The 18,201-nt window shown below is 41.3% G+C and overlaps 1 protein-coding gene across 1 annotated transcript in view; it reads right to left on the reverse strand.

The window, feature by feature from the left end:
- tenm1 (teneurin transmembrane protein 1) overlaps positions 1-18,201 on the reverse strand; it is a 202,998-nt gene that overhangs the window by 134,311 nt on the left and 50,486 nt on the right. The window contains exon 4 of the mRNA XM_005916517.3: positions 2,722-2,965. Within this exon, the coding sequence (XP_005916579.1) occupies positions 2,722-2,965 (244 nt within the window). The remainder of the gene's footprint in view (positions 1-2,721; positions 2,966-18,201) is intronic.

Below are 18,201 nucleotides of genomic sequence, written 5' to 3' on the forward strand. Positions count from 1 at the left end.
TTGCCTCAGTCATCTTAAATCCATGCCTGTTTTGTGTTTCTCTCTCTGTGTGTCTCCATTGTGGCCCAGTGCCTGACAGATGACATCCATCCTTCACTGTCTGCCTCCTTTCCTTTCTCATCCAGCATCTGCTGAAGACTGTGAGCTAGATTGAGGACACAGGAGACTGCGCACAGAGCAGCTACACACCTACGGGTCAATGGCAGTTCAACTCTGAAAGGCCAGAGATAAACCCGAGAAACACACAGCCACACAAATAGAGAGAGACACATAGCTCGACTCGAAGAATGGCGCGCAAGACAAACACGCACAAAAAAGATGTCAAATACAGCATTTTCACACTTTCAAGGCCAACGCACGGGTCGAGAAGACCGCGGCACTTTTATTGCTCTGCCGAAGGTGGATTAGAGCGAAAGGGATCAGAATCCAGCTGAAGAAATTGCATTTGTCAACGCAAGTGGAACTCTATTCTTCTTGTTCGGTGCTTTTAAAATGCTTCACTGTTCTTCCTGGCTCCTCCGCCTTTGATCTTCTCAGACAATATCTAGGGGCGACGCCCAGGAAGCTCTGAATTCATATCAGAGGGCAGATTTCCCCCGAGACAGGAAGAAAATGAGAGTTCCCGCTCTCCAGGAGGTCGGAGTCTAGGCCCAGGGGCTGTCTCTACCTGGATAAGTGTGTGTCTTTGTCTGTGTGTCTGCCTGTGTAGGTGGAGGACTTTTTTCACAGGTGCATGGCAATGTGCGGTGTGCGATGCAGAAGCTGATTTCACAGTGTTGGTGCACACCCACAGTGTGTGACTTACGTACACTCACGTCCTATCAATAAGAGGAAGGAGAGAAGGCAGGGCACAAGTCAATTTATTACAGTCCCAACATTTGTACCCCTTAACACACCCACAGTGAGAGCCAGTCAGATAGATTGAATATCCATATCCGCAAGCCTCCACTTACACAAGCTGGCCTCTCCAGAAACATAACGGATGTGCAGCTGAAAAGGAAAATCTATGCACACTTCAAACAATCTTAATCTCAGCTGACGCAATGTCAATACATTTGAATACTGATTCATCAAGTGCGCAAGTCGAGGAAAAATGGAAGCACACTTGACAACAAGAGATGTTATCCATGTTTTGCCATTTTTATTAAGGTCACAGCATCACTTAGAATTCTGTCAGCATAAGCCCCCGTGTCAAGTTTGTAAATACTTGATTAATCTTTAATCTGGAGATCGAGCCGATAACGCTGCCAGGGTAAAAGCAGAAATATGAAATCATTAGATTAGCAGTGTATCTGAGAATGTGAGAGAGGAGAGAGGGCGCTTGAATATTAAACCCAAACTCAAAACAGTTAAGCAGTGAAGAGTTGGATCTTTTTTTGTGGGCTCTCTCTTCAAAAACTAGATAGAAAAGAGCCAATATTATCTGAATTATGTTACGCAGGGACGCTATTCTATTGACTATGAATATGATTACATTTTATGGTTCAGAACTAATAGCGCACTATCAAATAAAACATATTTGACTAGAAAGTCCCAAACGCGCAAAATGTATTCTTACAAAAAAAAGAAAGAAAAAAAAGTCACCATCCAATATAGTGAGTCACTGCGGAAATTGTGTTTTTATAATCACATCTCACTTTGGGAGAAAAGTTCTTTGAGCTCATCAAATATTGTTTGAACGATCCGAATTTTTTTGTTTGTGGTGAGTTTTCATTTAACGCGCGCTCACACGCTCACCGATAAGTAATGTAATTACAATGCACTCCTGACAAGCCTTTACATTGATACTCATGTCTAGCCAATGATTAATTTAAATTGTCACTGAATCTAATTTTATTCTTCCTTCCCTTTAAATGAGGTAAGATCTAATTATGGCCTAATGCATAACTTATTAAAATCCCTTCTTCTGGTGTGGCAGCCTGCCAATCTCATCCTCGCGCATAATATACCAGAATCCCGCGCCCAGCCGCTCATTACACATGCAAACATATTCTTTTCCAACTTGCTTCTCCTTCTTCTCAAAAGCAGCCGCACAAATGAGGATCTCCTAAATAATTCTCTGATCAATTAATACCTATGCGGTAAGCGTATGCTTAATTCTGTTTGATGGGACCGACTTCCAGTGGCTTGTCTCCGAGCATTTTGGCAGAAAAACAATTTCTCGGGGTACTAAAGCTGAAAGTGAAATTACAATGTGTTCCTGAAAAGAGGATTTCTGCTTTCATTTTGGATTGTTTTTACACAAACGCAGGTCCCCTAGTAAATGCGGTGGTGTGTGTGGTAGGAGAACAAAAACAATTCCAAATAAGCTTCATGATTACTTTGATGGAAGTCCTTTAATAATACCCCAGAGGCCTGCGTGGTGTTCCACTTATTCCTCCAAACATGTGCAAAACATGCCCATCCTAACAAATCCTTTAGTCCAGCATTCATTCTTAATCATTATACTCTGATTTTTTTCGAAGAAGTTTGTGAAAGTCTGCCAAGTCACAGTCCTGATGAAAGAATTTTCTTTAATCTAATGAACCTCATTTGTGAGATTAAAGAAATGTCTTTAATCAAGTGACATTATGCTGAGGGAGGGCGGTTTGCCTTGAAGATATTTTCACTTGAAGAATTTCATTACAAAATGACATCCAGTCTGGACTGAAAGCTTTTTGGAGCGCAGCCCTGTGTTTGCCCGCGCTAAAAATAACTCCAGAAAAAAAAGCATTCCCTTACCTGGTCTCTAGGGGGATGTTGCTGTTGAGCACCCAGCTGTTGTGAAGCTGGGCCTGGTCTGCGCTCGAGCTGGTGTCTGCCCCCTGGCCGCCCTGGCTGGCTTGGCACCGAGTTGGCATGGTCTTCCTCTGTAGGCTGACTTGAGTGTAAGGTGCCGGGCGGGCGCAAGTGCAGGAGTGGGGCGGCGGCGGAGGTGGGGGCAGCGGACGGAACGTGAACTGGCCGCCTGGACTGCTGGGAAGCTCTGCGTAGGATAGACACAACAGAAGGCCCGGGACGAGGGGGAGGGATGGACAGGGGAGAAATAAACAGAGGTTTATTAGGAGCACAGTACCATAAATTACAAATAAACGTGGCGTGTTAGTTGACAGTTTATTGTTATTACACTGATTGAGAGCCATAAATCAGCTTGAAAACCATCTCTGTCCTGCACCTTCCTGCCTACCTGCTTTGATACACTTCCAGCTGCCCTATAAATAGGTTCTTGGCTGGCTGCAACATTGAGCAGTCTTTAAAGAGCTAACAGCTCCGGCTTAATCTGCACCCGCCAGCCCAAACTACCCATGTGATGTTTATTATGAGATCTGCGGCTGGACGGAATGAGCTAGCCAGCTGTAACTCCCTCACACTGCTAACCCCGGGGTCTAGGGAGAGCGCTCTCAATCCATCATTTATCATTCTCTTTCACTATAACTCTCCCTCTCCCCATCTCTTCCTCCATGCTGCTTTCTTCCGCATTCCTGCCTGTCTTCTATAACTGAGCAGGCTAATTACAGTTTTATTAAATGCAATGCGCGCGCACATGTCAGCTTAACGTATGGGTATGGCTTCAGATAAAGCTGCTTTGCATGCATTTCCATACGTGCATGCGCCCATGCGTGTGTAACAGGCTGCGTGAATTCATGAATGTGCATCAGCTGGGACGACAGCTAGCACTGTTTAGGGGGGACAGCTCGTGCCATACGGTTGCAGCATGGTTCCACGAACGAGGCAAATCCTCCGTCCCAAAAGACCGACTCTGTCCAGCTGTATTGACAATGAATGTAACATTAGCCTCAAACCAGAGGGTAAAGAGTTTGCCCGCCAGAATTCTCGGACCTCAATTGTATTTGCTGCCAAAATGTCAGCAATAATTTAGTATCTGGAAGTGTAGTCCAACTGGGAGATTACCTCAGCCCTCCCTATTCAAGTGTAAGTATTACACAGATAATACCGCAAAACACATTTTATTGACTCTTGGCAGATGAACACTGAGAAAAGTAAAATATTAATCTTTCTATTGTGCTTTCTATCACCGGCATGTTTCCGGAAATATGTAGCTCTGTTACCGTTCCACCTGAAAAACATCTCACAGCGTTACATAGAGCAGTGGTTTATTGTTAATATTTTCAGAATAAGAAAAATGTGTGCACAGGCACCGATATCACGTTGGTGCTTTGATCTCCTCAAAATTACTGCTGCCTTCTGTGCAGATATGTGAGCCAGTAAGCTATGTCATATCCACTGAAACATCACATTATTACTCGTACGTTTGAAAGTTTCATATTTAGAAGATATATGTACGTCGCGGCAGAAATGTAACAACGATAATGGCGAGACAAAAACAGCTCCTGTAATCATTTCCTTAAAATATTGCCACAGTGCCATCTGTCCAGGTCTAACGGCATTTTTCAAGATTTATTTGTTTTAGCAACCACTGTTTGGATGTGGGCATGCACATGTTTTTGTCAGATATATATACATATCTGACAAAAATATCGCCATAATAAGTGTGTGAGTGCTGTCGAATCGCTCTTTGAAGACGTGACAGGTTTTTCATCCTCTGTGACACATTGCTGGTTATTGATCTCCCAAAATGCCTGAACTGTCACAGCACAAATGCAGAGCATGTAATAGTTAGCATGTGTTTCTGAATAATAAAATTTGCTCTTGATTTTCACGAAGCGCCGTTTCTCGCGCAATACGTTCCTTTTACCGTTTCACTGAGACAATTAAGGAGGCTCGACTCTATTCCCTTATGTGGCGTTACTCTTTATTGGGCTTTGCATTTTATACTAACACATTAAAAGATGTGATTTTTTTCACATCTTATGCAGTTCGTGGCAGCAGCTGAAAATGTGCATTAACTGGATGCGAGAGATTTAGACTTCTTCCACATTTCAAACTGTTTTTGTGTGAAGCCAGAGAATTAATTTGCCTCCTGAGACAATATGATATTGTAGCATATACATCTGCTTGGTATTACTATAATACATCACTCGATGATCTCATCAGACAGCCAGGCTGTGCTCAATCTGACAATGTAGGGCCCAGTAAAATGACAGGAAATGCATTTGTGCCATCACCTGAAGGTGCTGTTTAGTCTAAACTAATGCATGTGGAAAATGGAAGTTATTTTTGACTGTACCACCCCTGAGTATTAAAAATTACACGCTTAGGGAAAAGTGAGGGCTCCACTGTAGTGCGCCGCTGTAATGCTGCAGGATTTTTAAAGTGGCGCTTCAGTTTTTAGCAGGATCTGATTCATCAGTAAGTTAGAGTCCTTTGAGTCCTGCCAGATTCCCCTGCTTTCACAGCTCTAAATACTGAAGGTAGATGTTTTTAGCAATTGTAATATTTTTAAATGTTTAAAGGAAAAAAGAGAAAAAAACCCCCACATGAAGTGCATTCCCAGCCAGCACTGGGCACTTGAGTTGGCAACTTGTACTCAAATCGCACTTAGGGTTGTGAATTAGCTTGAGACTTCAAACTTAAGTGGGACTTAACTTCATTGTCAACTGTCAACTTCATTGAGAATGTGGCACCTAAGGACACGACGAGGCATTGAGAAATTGTGAAGAAAATTTGAACACTTCTCTTCAAAGGTGACTGATTCTTCTTCACATGACAAATGCCAGATAAAAGTGATACTGAATTACAAAAGATGCAGTTCTTTTTTAATTCAGTTGACTAAAGCAAATGTTATTTATTAAATAATACATAATAATAACTAACTGCTGGTCAGTTAGATGTCTAAGAACACACTATACAGTACTGTGAAAAAGTCTTATGCCAGGAAATGTATTGAAACGTGCAAACACACATGTATATAAGGCAACAATAGAGTTTGTGTAATTCTAACAAGTATGAAAGTCAGTAGTTGGAATGGCCACCTTTATTCTTCAACACGTCACTTGTGATGTGTTCAAGTTTCAGGTACTCTTCAGGCATAGTTTTCCAGACTTTTTGAAGGACATTCCATTCAATATTTTGGATATCGACTGGTTCTCTGTGAAAATGATCCCACAACGCTTCAACGATGCTCAGGTCTGGGCCACTGATTTTCAGCCCAGCTCTTGTGTAATTTGCCATGCCTCGGCCTTTTCTCCCTGTTTCTCTTCCTTAAGAATGGCTTCTTAACAGCCACCCTTCCACTGAGACAACTTCTGATAAGGATGTGGCAAACTGAAGGGTCCGATGCATCTCACAGGTTCTGCGTCAGGTCTTTCATGGATTCCCCCCCCCCCAGTTTCTTAAGGACTTGACTTTCAGATACTGTTCATTTGCTGTAGATTTTTTTAGACCTAACACTTTTTTTTTAGCTTCCAGTTGTCCAACATAGTCCACGTTTTCAGCTAATAGCTCTCTGGGAATTACCTTGTTGATGAAAAACTGTATTTTAAGCCTGCCAAACTGTGTTATCTTTGGCATTTTTCATAGAGTCAGCTTAAGATTTGGGAACAAATGATGTGCTTGTTTTTGCAACAGTGCCTGAATTATAATAATTTTTAATTACATACAAGGACTGGACTGAAAATGAGCAAACAAAAGCAGCTGGAGAAAGATCTCCAGAAAGCCTGGCGAACTACTGCTCAAGATCATTTTTTAAAATATTAATGAGAAAGTCTTCTCCTAATATAAAAAAATAAAGATTTTTGCACATCACATAAGTACATACATTTATGCTGGATGTTAACAGCTTTAGTTCTTCACAATCTGATGATGCCATGTACTCATTTCTATGTGCAACATCATTATGAGGTGATATCAGAATCTGCGTTGCTGTGATTTTCTGCAAATATGACACCACAAATTAAACAATGCATATAAATTCAAACAGGTGAAACCATTAATAGATTTGTACCACAGTGGGCTGCCAACAATCTTTGGATTCAAGCAGGCAAGTGTTTTTTATATTAGGAAGAAATTTAATGAGAAATTCTTTTCAGCCCAAATGGGTCACAATTATATTGAAACTAAAATAATACATGCAAATTATTTCTGCCTGTTAAGTCTCAACTGATTGCCAGTGCATTATTCATTTTAGAAAACCTAGGCTACAACAGCCCAGGCTTTGCAGTCACACACAAAAAACCCTCATTCGGCTACATTTGTGTTTTCTGGCAAAGGAAAGAGGAAAAGAATATAAAGTGGACAGGAGAGGAGGAGAGAGGACAGGGATAGAGGGCCAGAGGAGAATGTAATCTTGGTGAGTAGGGTGACACAGGGGCCCTGGCTGCCAGATGGTGCTTTAGAAGGCTTAGTAAAGGCAGCTTTGGGTCTGCGCTTCCAAAGATCCGAAAACTTTTCCTCACACAATCAAGCAAATGGCAGGAAAAGAGTCCTCCTCTCTCCTTCATTCAAACAAAGTCACATCAAACACGCAAGCTGTGATATTTTGTTAAGAAGTAAAAGCAACCCAAATAGGACTGGAAATGTAGGGCAGAGGCCGTGTAATATTTGGCCAGGAGTTCAGAAACATCAAATCGAGTCTGCAGGGAACAGACCGAGGCTCTCGATGACATTCATGACAGTGTAGAACATCCTCTGCCCCGGGGTTCCTCTGGGACTTAGGCCTCCAGAAAAGATACTTTTAGAAAGTCGCTTATGAGATATTTTCCTGGAATCATCAGCTTTTGGTTACATAAGCGAGATATGAGGAAAAAGAGTTTTATAGCAAGTAGAAGGCAGATCTGGGGGGATTTACTGGGATATGTAACAGGTAACTGGTATTGGGGCCAGGTATTAAAAATGCATTACTGGAGGTGAGATGAACCCAAAATAGCACGGTAATTAAGTATTTATGATAATTTGGGCATTTAAAGCCAAGTCCTACTAATGAAATGAGAGGAGAACATAGTAAAACATGACTCAAGCATGCATACACTGAGTAATAGCACCGGTGCGTAATGAGCTAGCTGTCATGATGGCGCAATTCTCTCTTGAAGGGATATTAACAAATGGGCATAAAACTGTTTGACTGAGTGCAGAAATGAATAACTTGAGTAAAATAATCTTGTAAATGAAGGCTTGTTATGCTCATTAAGATTATCTACGTTCTTTCTTGATTAGCCTGAAAGATGTTCAGCGCTAACAGTACATGGAACTGTCGTGGTAATGGGCAGAGGAAAAGTTAAACAATAAAAAGACGAGGCATGAAAAGGGGGTTTCTTTGCCTGCGTGGAGTGAGCAACAGTTCAAGATTACGTATCAGGGCTTTGCAGCACTGCTCGAGTGTTTGTGAATCCTTTTATAGTTTTACGCACTTCTGTAGTCTGTAATTTGCCATTAGGGGCTGATCTCAAGGTGAAATTGGAGTCAGGTAATTTCAGTCAATGGCATGACGTTTTTATCTATGAAAGACTGATCTTCACAACACTTTTGAGAAAATGAATTATTGGATAAAAATTGGAGATTTCTGAGGAGATCTGAAAAAGCGTCACTGATATTTATAATGGGTTGGAAAAGGTTAGCGAGCCATCTCTAAAGAGACAGACTGTTTGCAAATGAAGGCAATTCGTGACCAATGTTACCCTCCACAGCAGCGGTTAACCAAAAAAGGGAGGCATGCAACGGTCTGAGAAGTCACAAAGGAGCCCAGATAGAAACTCAAGGCCGTTCTCTCACTGGTTAATGTTCATGAGTCCCCCTTCAGGAGAACGCTGGAGTACAATAGTGTGGATGGCAGCACTGCAGGGAGAAAGCGCTGCTCTCCAAAAATAACACTGCTGCCCATCTGCAGTTTGCTAAGGATTACATGGACAAAGCATAAGCACGCAGGGCTGTCACGACACTAGAATTTCAAACGTGATACTGATACCCAGGAAAATACTCAATACCATTTTCAGTACTGCTGGGGGAAAAAAGACAAAAGGCTTTTTTAAAAATAAGGAATGGGAAAATACAAACTCTGTTTTCAAGGTTGTTGAAATACAGTAACTGTAGTAGTACGAGTACTACTACCTAAAAGAATCTTAAAATGTCGATCTTACATGTAGATCTTACTGTAAGTATTTTTTTTTTATGTATTTGCAGATCAAACATAGTGAGATAGGCTGCTACTGTTACACTGTCCCCAGCTTCACTGTGGACCTTTAAGAGAAACATGACACCGTTTAGACACAGATAATTGTGTTTTGTCCCGTTAAATGAATATTGCCTATTAATGTTACAGATGGGCACCGCTAATGTTTACTATAGCTTCCACATTAACATTAGCGTTTTATCATTAGCAGCTAGCCACTACCTTAATGATGATTTAGCAGATGGCTAATGCAGTCATCAGCTAACGTTAACTTGTGAGCAGGGCAGGTTAACATTTATGGTAACTGTTTAGTGTTATTGACAGGAAACTGTTAAGTTTTGTGAACTTTAGCTACTTCTGCTGCTAAGGTGAAGCCTGTGTCCATGTGATGTGATGTTCAACATATTAGAAGACCCTAATACTGTTGGAAATTACTAATCCAATAGTAATCTGCAGGATCTTAGTATTGATTTATTTGAACAACCCTATAAGCATATTGGACGGATCTTATCTCATCTGAGTCATCTGAGTCATTGTTAATGGAGCAATTAAGCTCCAGTCATACCAGCAACATGTACCGATGTCTGCCTGTGACCTGAACCTCGGAGGACAGTGGGAAAATAACCAAAACACGCAAAATTTGCAACTCACTCCTGACCCTGATCCATCAGATATATCGTGGAATGGCCTGAAGCAAATAATGCACGTGAGGAAAACCAATAAAATCCCACAGTTGAAGCTCTTCTCTACAGAGGAATAAGATAAACTTCCACAGAACTGATCAACAGGTGCTGGAAGCATTTAGCTGCCGTTATTACCAAAAGCAAAGGTGCCCATAACAGCCCTAACAGATGTGCAATATCTGAAAGTGACAAATTTTAATGGTATTTTCTCAAATGTCTCAAACTAGCTTCTCTTTTTCTACTTTTAGGGCTTGTGTGATAATCTGATGAAGGAACGTGAATGTGGCTCATCTGACTCATGTTATTGTACTGTGTGCAGGTTTCACTAATCTAAGAGGAAAATGAAAAAGTGTCCATAAAAAACCCAACAGTATAGCACTTGTAGATGGATGAGGAACACCTCACCACAGCACAAGTACGCACGCTCTTCCATTCACTCATTCAGTCACTGTAATTATGCTCAGTTTTCTAGCAGTACTTATTAAAATTGTGTAGCTCAGTGTTTGGTGTATTAGGGGTGGGCTGCAATTTCTTTCAAAGTCAGAGTAGAGGTTCAAACAAAAAAATAATCACCTTGTTTACTTTTTATAAAATTAAATATAGGTTTTCAGACCTTCCCCACTCTACTAATTTCCATACAGTCAAGTGTGGAAGCAGAAAATCCAAAACATATAGCTCCTTTAATAAAAAGAGACCACACCACATTTGATGTGAAGCAGACCAGAAAAACAAGAGCCGCAAAAATATTGAAGCCTAAATTTCAGGAGGTTTTCTCCTCTTCTTCATTCCCCGTGTTTGCTCTCACTCCCCCTTCTCTTCATTATTGTGTCTAGCCCTCTAGCATAGAGTTAATTTCACTTATTCCAGGGAAGCAATATAAAATCCATAGAGCCTGACCTCAACAACACCTAGCCTGCCTGACAAACAGAGGAATGTGACCATTTTTAGAGAACATTTAACACCAGCCCAGCTAAAAAACCAAAAAAAAACACACATCACCCACCCCACTCTAAAAATAACAGATTAATAATTTCCCCCAGGATAGCTTTTCATCTATCTTCCTTCTTAATTGACTTGCATTAAATTGCCACAAAGTTTATTCCGCTGCTGTGCTTCAATGAAATAAATAATTAACCCTATAAAAAGGTCAGACAACTGAAATTAGAACTAACTGGTTCTTGTTCTTCTTTTTTTGCAATAATGAGAAAGGATCTTGCCCTAACTGACCATCGGACTCGCTGCAATAACTTGTCTCTGTCTTCTGAATCGCAGATAACGCATTATCTCATCAGACATTATAAGTTCCAATAACTCCTTTCATCAGCCAGATGCTGACGAAGTTGGCAAGAGGGATCACAATATCAATAACAATGATAGCGAACGTTTGACAACGGGGACTAATATTGCTAATGATCATGAGGACGATGATGATGTTGAAGAAAATGATGTTACCGATAGCGGCGCTGGTGGCGATGGAAATAACAAAGATAATGCCGATAGCATCAGTAATAACAGCGATAACAATGATGATGAAAACAGCAGCGATGGCAGCAGAAACACTGATAATTACATTGATGACAGTGGGCTCGGAGACAGCAATTAGAATAAAAACAGCCATTGATTCATCTCTGCAGACGCAGGGATAAACGGTGGGATTTCCATTTAACAAAGTGACACAATCATGTTGTCCAATTAAAGCAAGAAAATACAAATGAAGAAGCAGAGTGCTCTAAGAGCTTTCCCCTTTCTTATGGAACCCAGTCGATTCTCATACAGAGGCTGATAATTAGCAGCAATGCATCATCTGACTTTTTCATATCAGAGAACTCTGTGTGCGTAGGAGCTGGGAGGTGCGTGGATGCAAGCATGCAGAAGTGGATATGCATAGCTGTGTAATTGCTTATTTGTACCCCCATCTCCAAAAACAACTCCGGCACAAACTCGTGTTTAGGCTGCAGGTGATTCTGAAAGTAGCGTTTCCCAAGAGAAGGCATGAAACCTCCTGAGTAGAGCTCCTCGGTGCTACAGCAAGAGGCTTACCATCACTCAAACACTTCACTGCAGGGGCCTGCGCTCAAATTACATTTTCAGTAGAGTGAGCTCCAATTTAAATGATTTGCTTAAAAGTCCTAATTAATCAGCTGATGTTTTGCAGACAGGAGTTGCCTGACCAAACTTTTTTTGATCTTAATCAATGTTGGCTGTTTTGCCAGAAGAGGCAAAAGAGGCCAGAGCAGGTTTCTCTGAAAGTGGCTTATAGTGAAAAAAAAAAGAAAAAGAAAAAGCTAGCTGAGCTCAGCTCATCTGTCCAGAGAGCACAGCAGTGTCCTGATCCTTCCTGACCTTGTGACTGCAGCAGGGTGCCCAGTCAGTATCACCACTGCCATTAAGCAGTACAGGTATTTCTGTGTGTGTGTGTGTGTGTGTCATGCCATTCATCCATCTATACACTCATGATAGGGGATTCATTCTTCTGTGTTAAATCTGCACCATGTATGTTGTCACTTTAAACCCCTCTGAAACCTCTTAAAACCATAAACTACACCATAACATACTGTATACAATAACCTACACCGAAACCCACACAGTAAATTACACCATAACCTATACCATAAACTACCCCAGTAACATATACCATAACCAGAGGTGGAAAGTAACAAATTACATTTACTTGCGTTACTGTAATTGAGTAGTTTTTTTGTGTATTTGTACTTTTTAAAGTCATTTTTCAAGTCTGTAATTTTACTTTTACTTAAGTATATTTTTTAATAAGTATTGTAGTTCACTACGTTTTCAATCACACCCGTTACTGAGTAAGTTAAAAAAAAACAAAAAAACATTGCGCTTCGGAAATACTGCAGGGAATGATGGGTAGTAGAACAAATTGGCGCTAAGGTCACGTTAAAGATGGAGTCTGACATCGGTGTTACGGATCCAGTGAAAAAAGAAGCCCCGTCGAATTCTGCTGACCCTGAACTCGAAGAAACGGATGTGAACCCCTGGCCGTATTTAAGGGACCATTTCGGCTTCAAGTGCAAGAAAGGCAACAGCTTTATTATGCAGTGTAAGCTGTGTTTGCCCAGAGAGACCGAGTTAGCAGCTTTTAAAAATTCCACATCAAACCTGCGCAAGCATGTAGAGGTAAGTTAAATACAACTTGTACCGTTATGGTAGCAAAAAGGCTGTGTTCAAATTAATCACATTAAGTTAAGACATCTGTGAAGAACACAGATAACGTTGGTTGGTACTAGCAACTTGCTGTAATCGGGCACGTTGTTGTCCACGCAACTTACATTTTTTTTACTGGGTTGGTAAATTGCCGAAAGAAAATGTGTTTACCTACGTTTTTCCTGTTTGTTAATAATAATAATTTATTTTAAAAAAATAGTTAAATTAAAGACAGAAGCAGCTAGTTTCTTACTTAACCCACATATGTTCACACTGCAGGCAAAAGAATAACAGAGCGCTCTCTTACCTTAGATTAGTCAAAGACAGCTGACTTCTGTTACTTATTAATTAGCACTTGCAACCTCCCGTTAACTAGCCTGTTACTGTCCAATAAAAAAAACCCCACGAGGTATATTGGTATAATTTACCAGCGGTAGCTATGTAATGCATTGATGTCTTATTAGGGACGTCAAAAAACTTTCTCTCAAACTTAACACTGGCCTGCCTGCCTCAGCTGGCTTCGAGCGTCTCTTTAGCTGTGCTGGACTACTGTTCACTGCAAAGTGAGCAAGGATGAACTCTACTAACTTTGAAAATCAACTGCTCCTCAAAATTAACAGGAAGTTCAGAGAGTAACACTCTAGGATGGATACAAAGGAACTTTAATCTAGAGGTACAGTAGGGCAGGGCCAAGTTTAAAAAATTAAAAAACATTTTTAAAGCAGCTGCCGTTCAGTTCAGTACTTGTTCTCTTATTTGACAGTTTAGAACACATTCTCATGTGAAAGAATGATATGGTTTTGTATTGAAAACACTGTGATACCTGACAGTTTGGTTTGGTGACCATTATCCATTTTCATGTATAGACTTGCAGTTTAACTGCCACTGCACTTTAATTTGTAAAGTTTTTCTTTTCACTAAAAAAGAATTACTTTGAGATTTATATCCCACTGTCTTTTTTTGCACTACTCAGAAGTGGCTGTCCTCCTGCTGATAGAAAAGTAACTATGTAACTTTTACTCTGAGTACATTTTAAATTAGCTACTTTTTACTTTTATTTGAGTACATTTTTAGACAGGTAATTTTACTTGTACTTGAGTAAAATTTCAGCAAAGTAATAGTACTTTTACTTGAGTAAAATATTTTAGTACTCTTTCCACCTCTGACCATAACCTACATGATAACTTACAAAGTGACCTGCAATGTAAACTATGCTAAAACCTACGTACACAGTAATCTGCACCAAAACTATGCCATAACATATACCATAGCTTACACTATAAATGACTCCATAACATAACCATATCATCACTATAAACCCGATAAAGCTGCACCTTACACCATAAACTATGCCACAACCTACACTGTAACCTATGCCATAACATATATCATAACCTAAACTGTAGAATATACCATAACCTACACCATAACCATGCCATAGCCTACACCTACACCTACACAGTAAACTACACAATAAATTATACCATAACCTATACCAGGGGTCGGCAACCTGCGGCTCCACGTGGTTTGGGAAAATAAATTATTTTTTTTAAGTAATTAGCTGAAGTGTATTTTATTTATGTTAGTTCTTTTTTAACTTGTAGTTCTAAATTGGAAGATTATTGTGATATTGGAATATAAAAATAAAATTATATTCTATTATTTTTTTTGATCGCTCAAAATAAGCGTCACACTTGCGGAAGCCGGTGTACCCGCCGAAACGCCGTGCATTTATCGAGACTTTCAACCGACAATTCTGGATCTTCGTATCCACATTATGTCAGCAGCTCCACCGTGAACTATGTTAAAAACAAACACCGCTCACGCCTCACAGACGACAGCTTACAGTCCTGCGTAAAGATGAAAGTGACTTCGTACAGCCCCGATTTGCAGACGCTGTGCGCAGAGGTTCAGGAGCAGAAGTCCCATGTAAACATACCACGGCAGGCCCGACGATGTTTGCATGAACACGCTTTTCAGCATCTCTCTATTGACCACTTTTCACACACGGTTGCTGTACGCATACAGCCGGTGTTAAAGCGCACAGCCCGACACATACCAACACAACAGCATAGAGAGCACAGACGTTAAGGCGGCGAGGTGTGATTGCGGGTGCCGCTCAGGTGCGTCCGCCTCCCCTGCAGCAGCGCTGCAGACCACGACCTGCCACATACATTAACTAGGTAAAATACATATTTAGGCAGAATATTGCAAATATTTATTTTTCATTTTTCAGCAGCATAGTGCTTTTTTTCCCCCAATTATTTTGGGGTCAATGCTCCAAAAGCCCAAAGGCTGGCGGCTCTCAACAGTTTTTGTTTGCTACTTGGATCATTTTAGTTCAGCTGGGTGTCTTTCCTTTTGTTATATTTCTTTAAGAGTTCAAAATGTGTTAATTACATAAATAAAATGTAATTTTCTCTGTAGCACTTCATGGATTTCATAAGCAACACACCTTAGTTGTTCACACAAAGCATAAATGTAAAAAAAAACAATATATACAGTGTTATCTTCATTTTAGATGTCAAAAAGTATTTGCGGCTCCCAGTGTTTTCTTTTGCGTGGAAATCGGGTCCAAATGGCTCTTTGGGTGTTAAAGGTTGCTGACCCCTGACCTATACCATAAAAGACCCCAGTAACATAAACCATAACCTACATGTTAACTTACAAAGTAGCCTGTGTTATGGGCCAAAACGATTCCATAACTCTGCCAAAATCTACATAGTAAACGATGCCATAACATATACCATAGCTTACACCATAACATAACCATGTCATCATTATAAACCCCATAAAACCTACACCGAAAACTGTAGCATAACCTACACTATAGGTTACTGTGCACTGTAAACTATACCATAACCTACACCATAACCTGCGCCATAATCTGCACCATAACCTACACTGTAGCCTACATTGCAACCTATGCCATAACATCTATCATAACATAAACTATACCATAACCACTCAGCCACAAATAACTACACAGCAAACAAAGCCACAACCTAATAACCTACACTGTAAACTACGCCATAGCTTACGTACACAGTAACCTGCCCCACAAACTATGCCATAGCATATACGCTAACCTACACAGAGACTATACCAAAACCTACACCGTAACGTACACCAAAAACTATGCCGTAACTTAGACCATGCATTTTCAACTATTTGAAAAAAAAAAAGAACCTATAAAAAAAAAGCCGACAGAAAAATGTTCCAGCATTTATTTGTTTCTATCGTGGATGGTACTGCATGTAACACATTAGGACATGACCACATGGTAATTAACACATTAAACAGCATGCAAAAGCATGACTGCTGGTAACAGCGTTGGCCTTCTACGTTATGTCTAAATCCGTCGTAAGCATGCACATTAGAGTCTGACAGAGATTTGGAGCGTGCTCGGCTGCATGATGTCATGTGAGTTCTAAGTCTTGGTAGAAATTTGCACCAGCAAGAAAAGGGTGTGGCAAAGGTGTTTGAGACTCACAGCGGCCATTACGGTGATTAGTGAGTTCATTAATCTTTTACAAGCCTTACCATTGTCTCGCTCCATCCCCCTCACCCTCTCTTCTATACATCGACACACACGGCATCTCCCTCAACCCCAAAACAATCACAGCATGCACACAGCGTGTACATAGAGGAGGAGTTTCACCTGCACACACATGCATACACTGTATTTCCTCTGACAGTAAAACAGGAGAAAGTGCCTGGGCTTGACAGCAAACAAACCAACATTAAGAGATTCCTGGCAGGCGAAAGAGAGAGTGGTATCAAAGCTACACGAATGCACCACCAGCAATCCATTTTTTTACTGAGAGAGTGAGAGAGTATGCGCAGTGTTGTAGTAGACCTGAGCTGCTGGTAATTAGAATGGGCTCTGAGGAGAGACAGGCAGTGGAATGAATGCAAATGAATTCACTGGCTCCGGCAATGGGCTCCACAACCTCACTTTTCATATAGCACGCCTTACAGACATGAAGTTACTGGCACAAACAGAGGCATGCTACATGGTAAACACTGAGTGACACGACTGTGGACATGCACGTGCCAACGTGTCCGCACGCAGAAACAGACGTGCACGGGTGTGTAAATAAAATGCGAATCCGCAGGCATGAAACAAATATGAACCCCACCGTGCGTGGGGAAGCACACACAGATACAAATCCACATACGCAACACAGGCGCGCGCACACATTATACTAATCCCTACAAACAGCACAGTGTTGCTTATGAAAAGAGAAAGTGAAATTGTGCGTTCCAAGCGAACATCCCCTGCATGTCCCACAGCGGAATAAACAAACCCTTCTTAATTGGTGTCGATTTGGAACGGAGTGATGATTCATCATGCTGAACTCCCCAGTAGAGTATTGGAAACCCAATCATTTCTAATCCATATGACCTTGACAGAGGGCCACAGCTAGACCGTAACTCCTTCCACATGCATTGTGCGACAGACAAAGTCGGGGCATTGTCACCGACTTTACAACTCGTTGGGATTGTAATGCACCAAAGTCAGATCACTTCACTGATTACTCCATCTCAGCCAGCGGCAAATCTTTATGAAGCACTCAATTCTCCACAGCAGTCATAAATCAGGGCACTATAAGCTTTCCATCTCTATGATGGCACACCAGAGACACTATTTCCATACCATGCTGCTCCAGTCAATAATTCCTATTCCCAAAACATCCACCAGCGTTGCTCTGGACTTAGAGATGCCCACCAGTACCAGCGCAGCTCACCTGCAGATTCCCAGCGGTTTCCAATGTGAAACTTTGATCAGTAACTCTGCAGCTTCTCTCAAGGAGAAGCAGGTCGTCTGCGAAGGGGTCCTGCTCTTTACTAACCAGTGCAGTAAATGAGCCTAATTAACACATCTCCCTTTCTATCTTAACCAGACTTCCAGGGCCAACTAGAGTCTTATTATAGAGGAGATTATGCATGTAATGTCCCCACTGAGATTAAAGTATGGAAAGCACAGAGAGAGGTCCACGCATATGTGCACTCTGCACAAGAGGACAGGTCTGTTTGAATATAGGAAGAGGAACAGGAGCAGATGGAACCAGGGGCTGCTTGGTATTCCGACTAGACGGTGTAATAGATGGTGGAGTGAGATACAGATACAACGGGAGAGCAGACGAGAGGCAGAAAGAATAAGAGGAAAGAGACGTGTCTTCAGCACCACCTGCAGACTCGACTGGTGGCCATCTTGCGGTCAATGAGGTGAGAGCGGCCGACGCCCCGGGTCAGGATTAACACAGACCAATGACAAGTCAGCACTTGCCCTCTATTGCAGCAACATCTTACCGTTCCGCTCCACCGACCGCACCTATCCCA

The sequence above is a fragment of the Haplochromis burtoni genome, unplaced genomic scaffold (genome assembly GCF_018398535.1).
Source record: "Haplochromis burtoni strain Fernald_Lab_line unplaced genomic scaffold, NCSU_Asbu1 Contig_19, whole genome shotgun sequence".
In the NCBI taxonomy this organism is placed as follows: Eukaryota; Metazoa; Chordata; class Actinopteri; order Cichliformes; family Cichlidae; genus Haplochromis; species Haplochromis burtoni.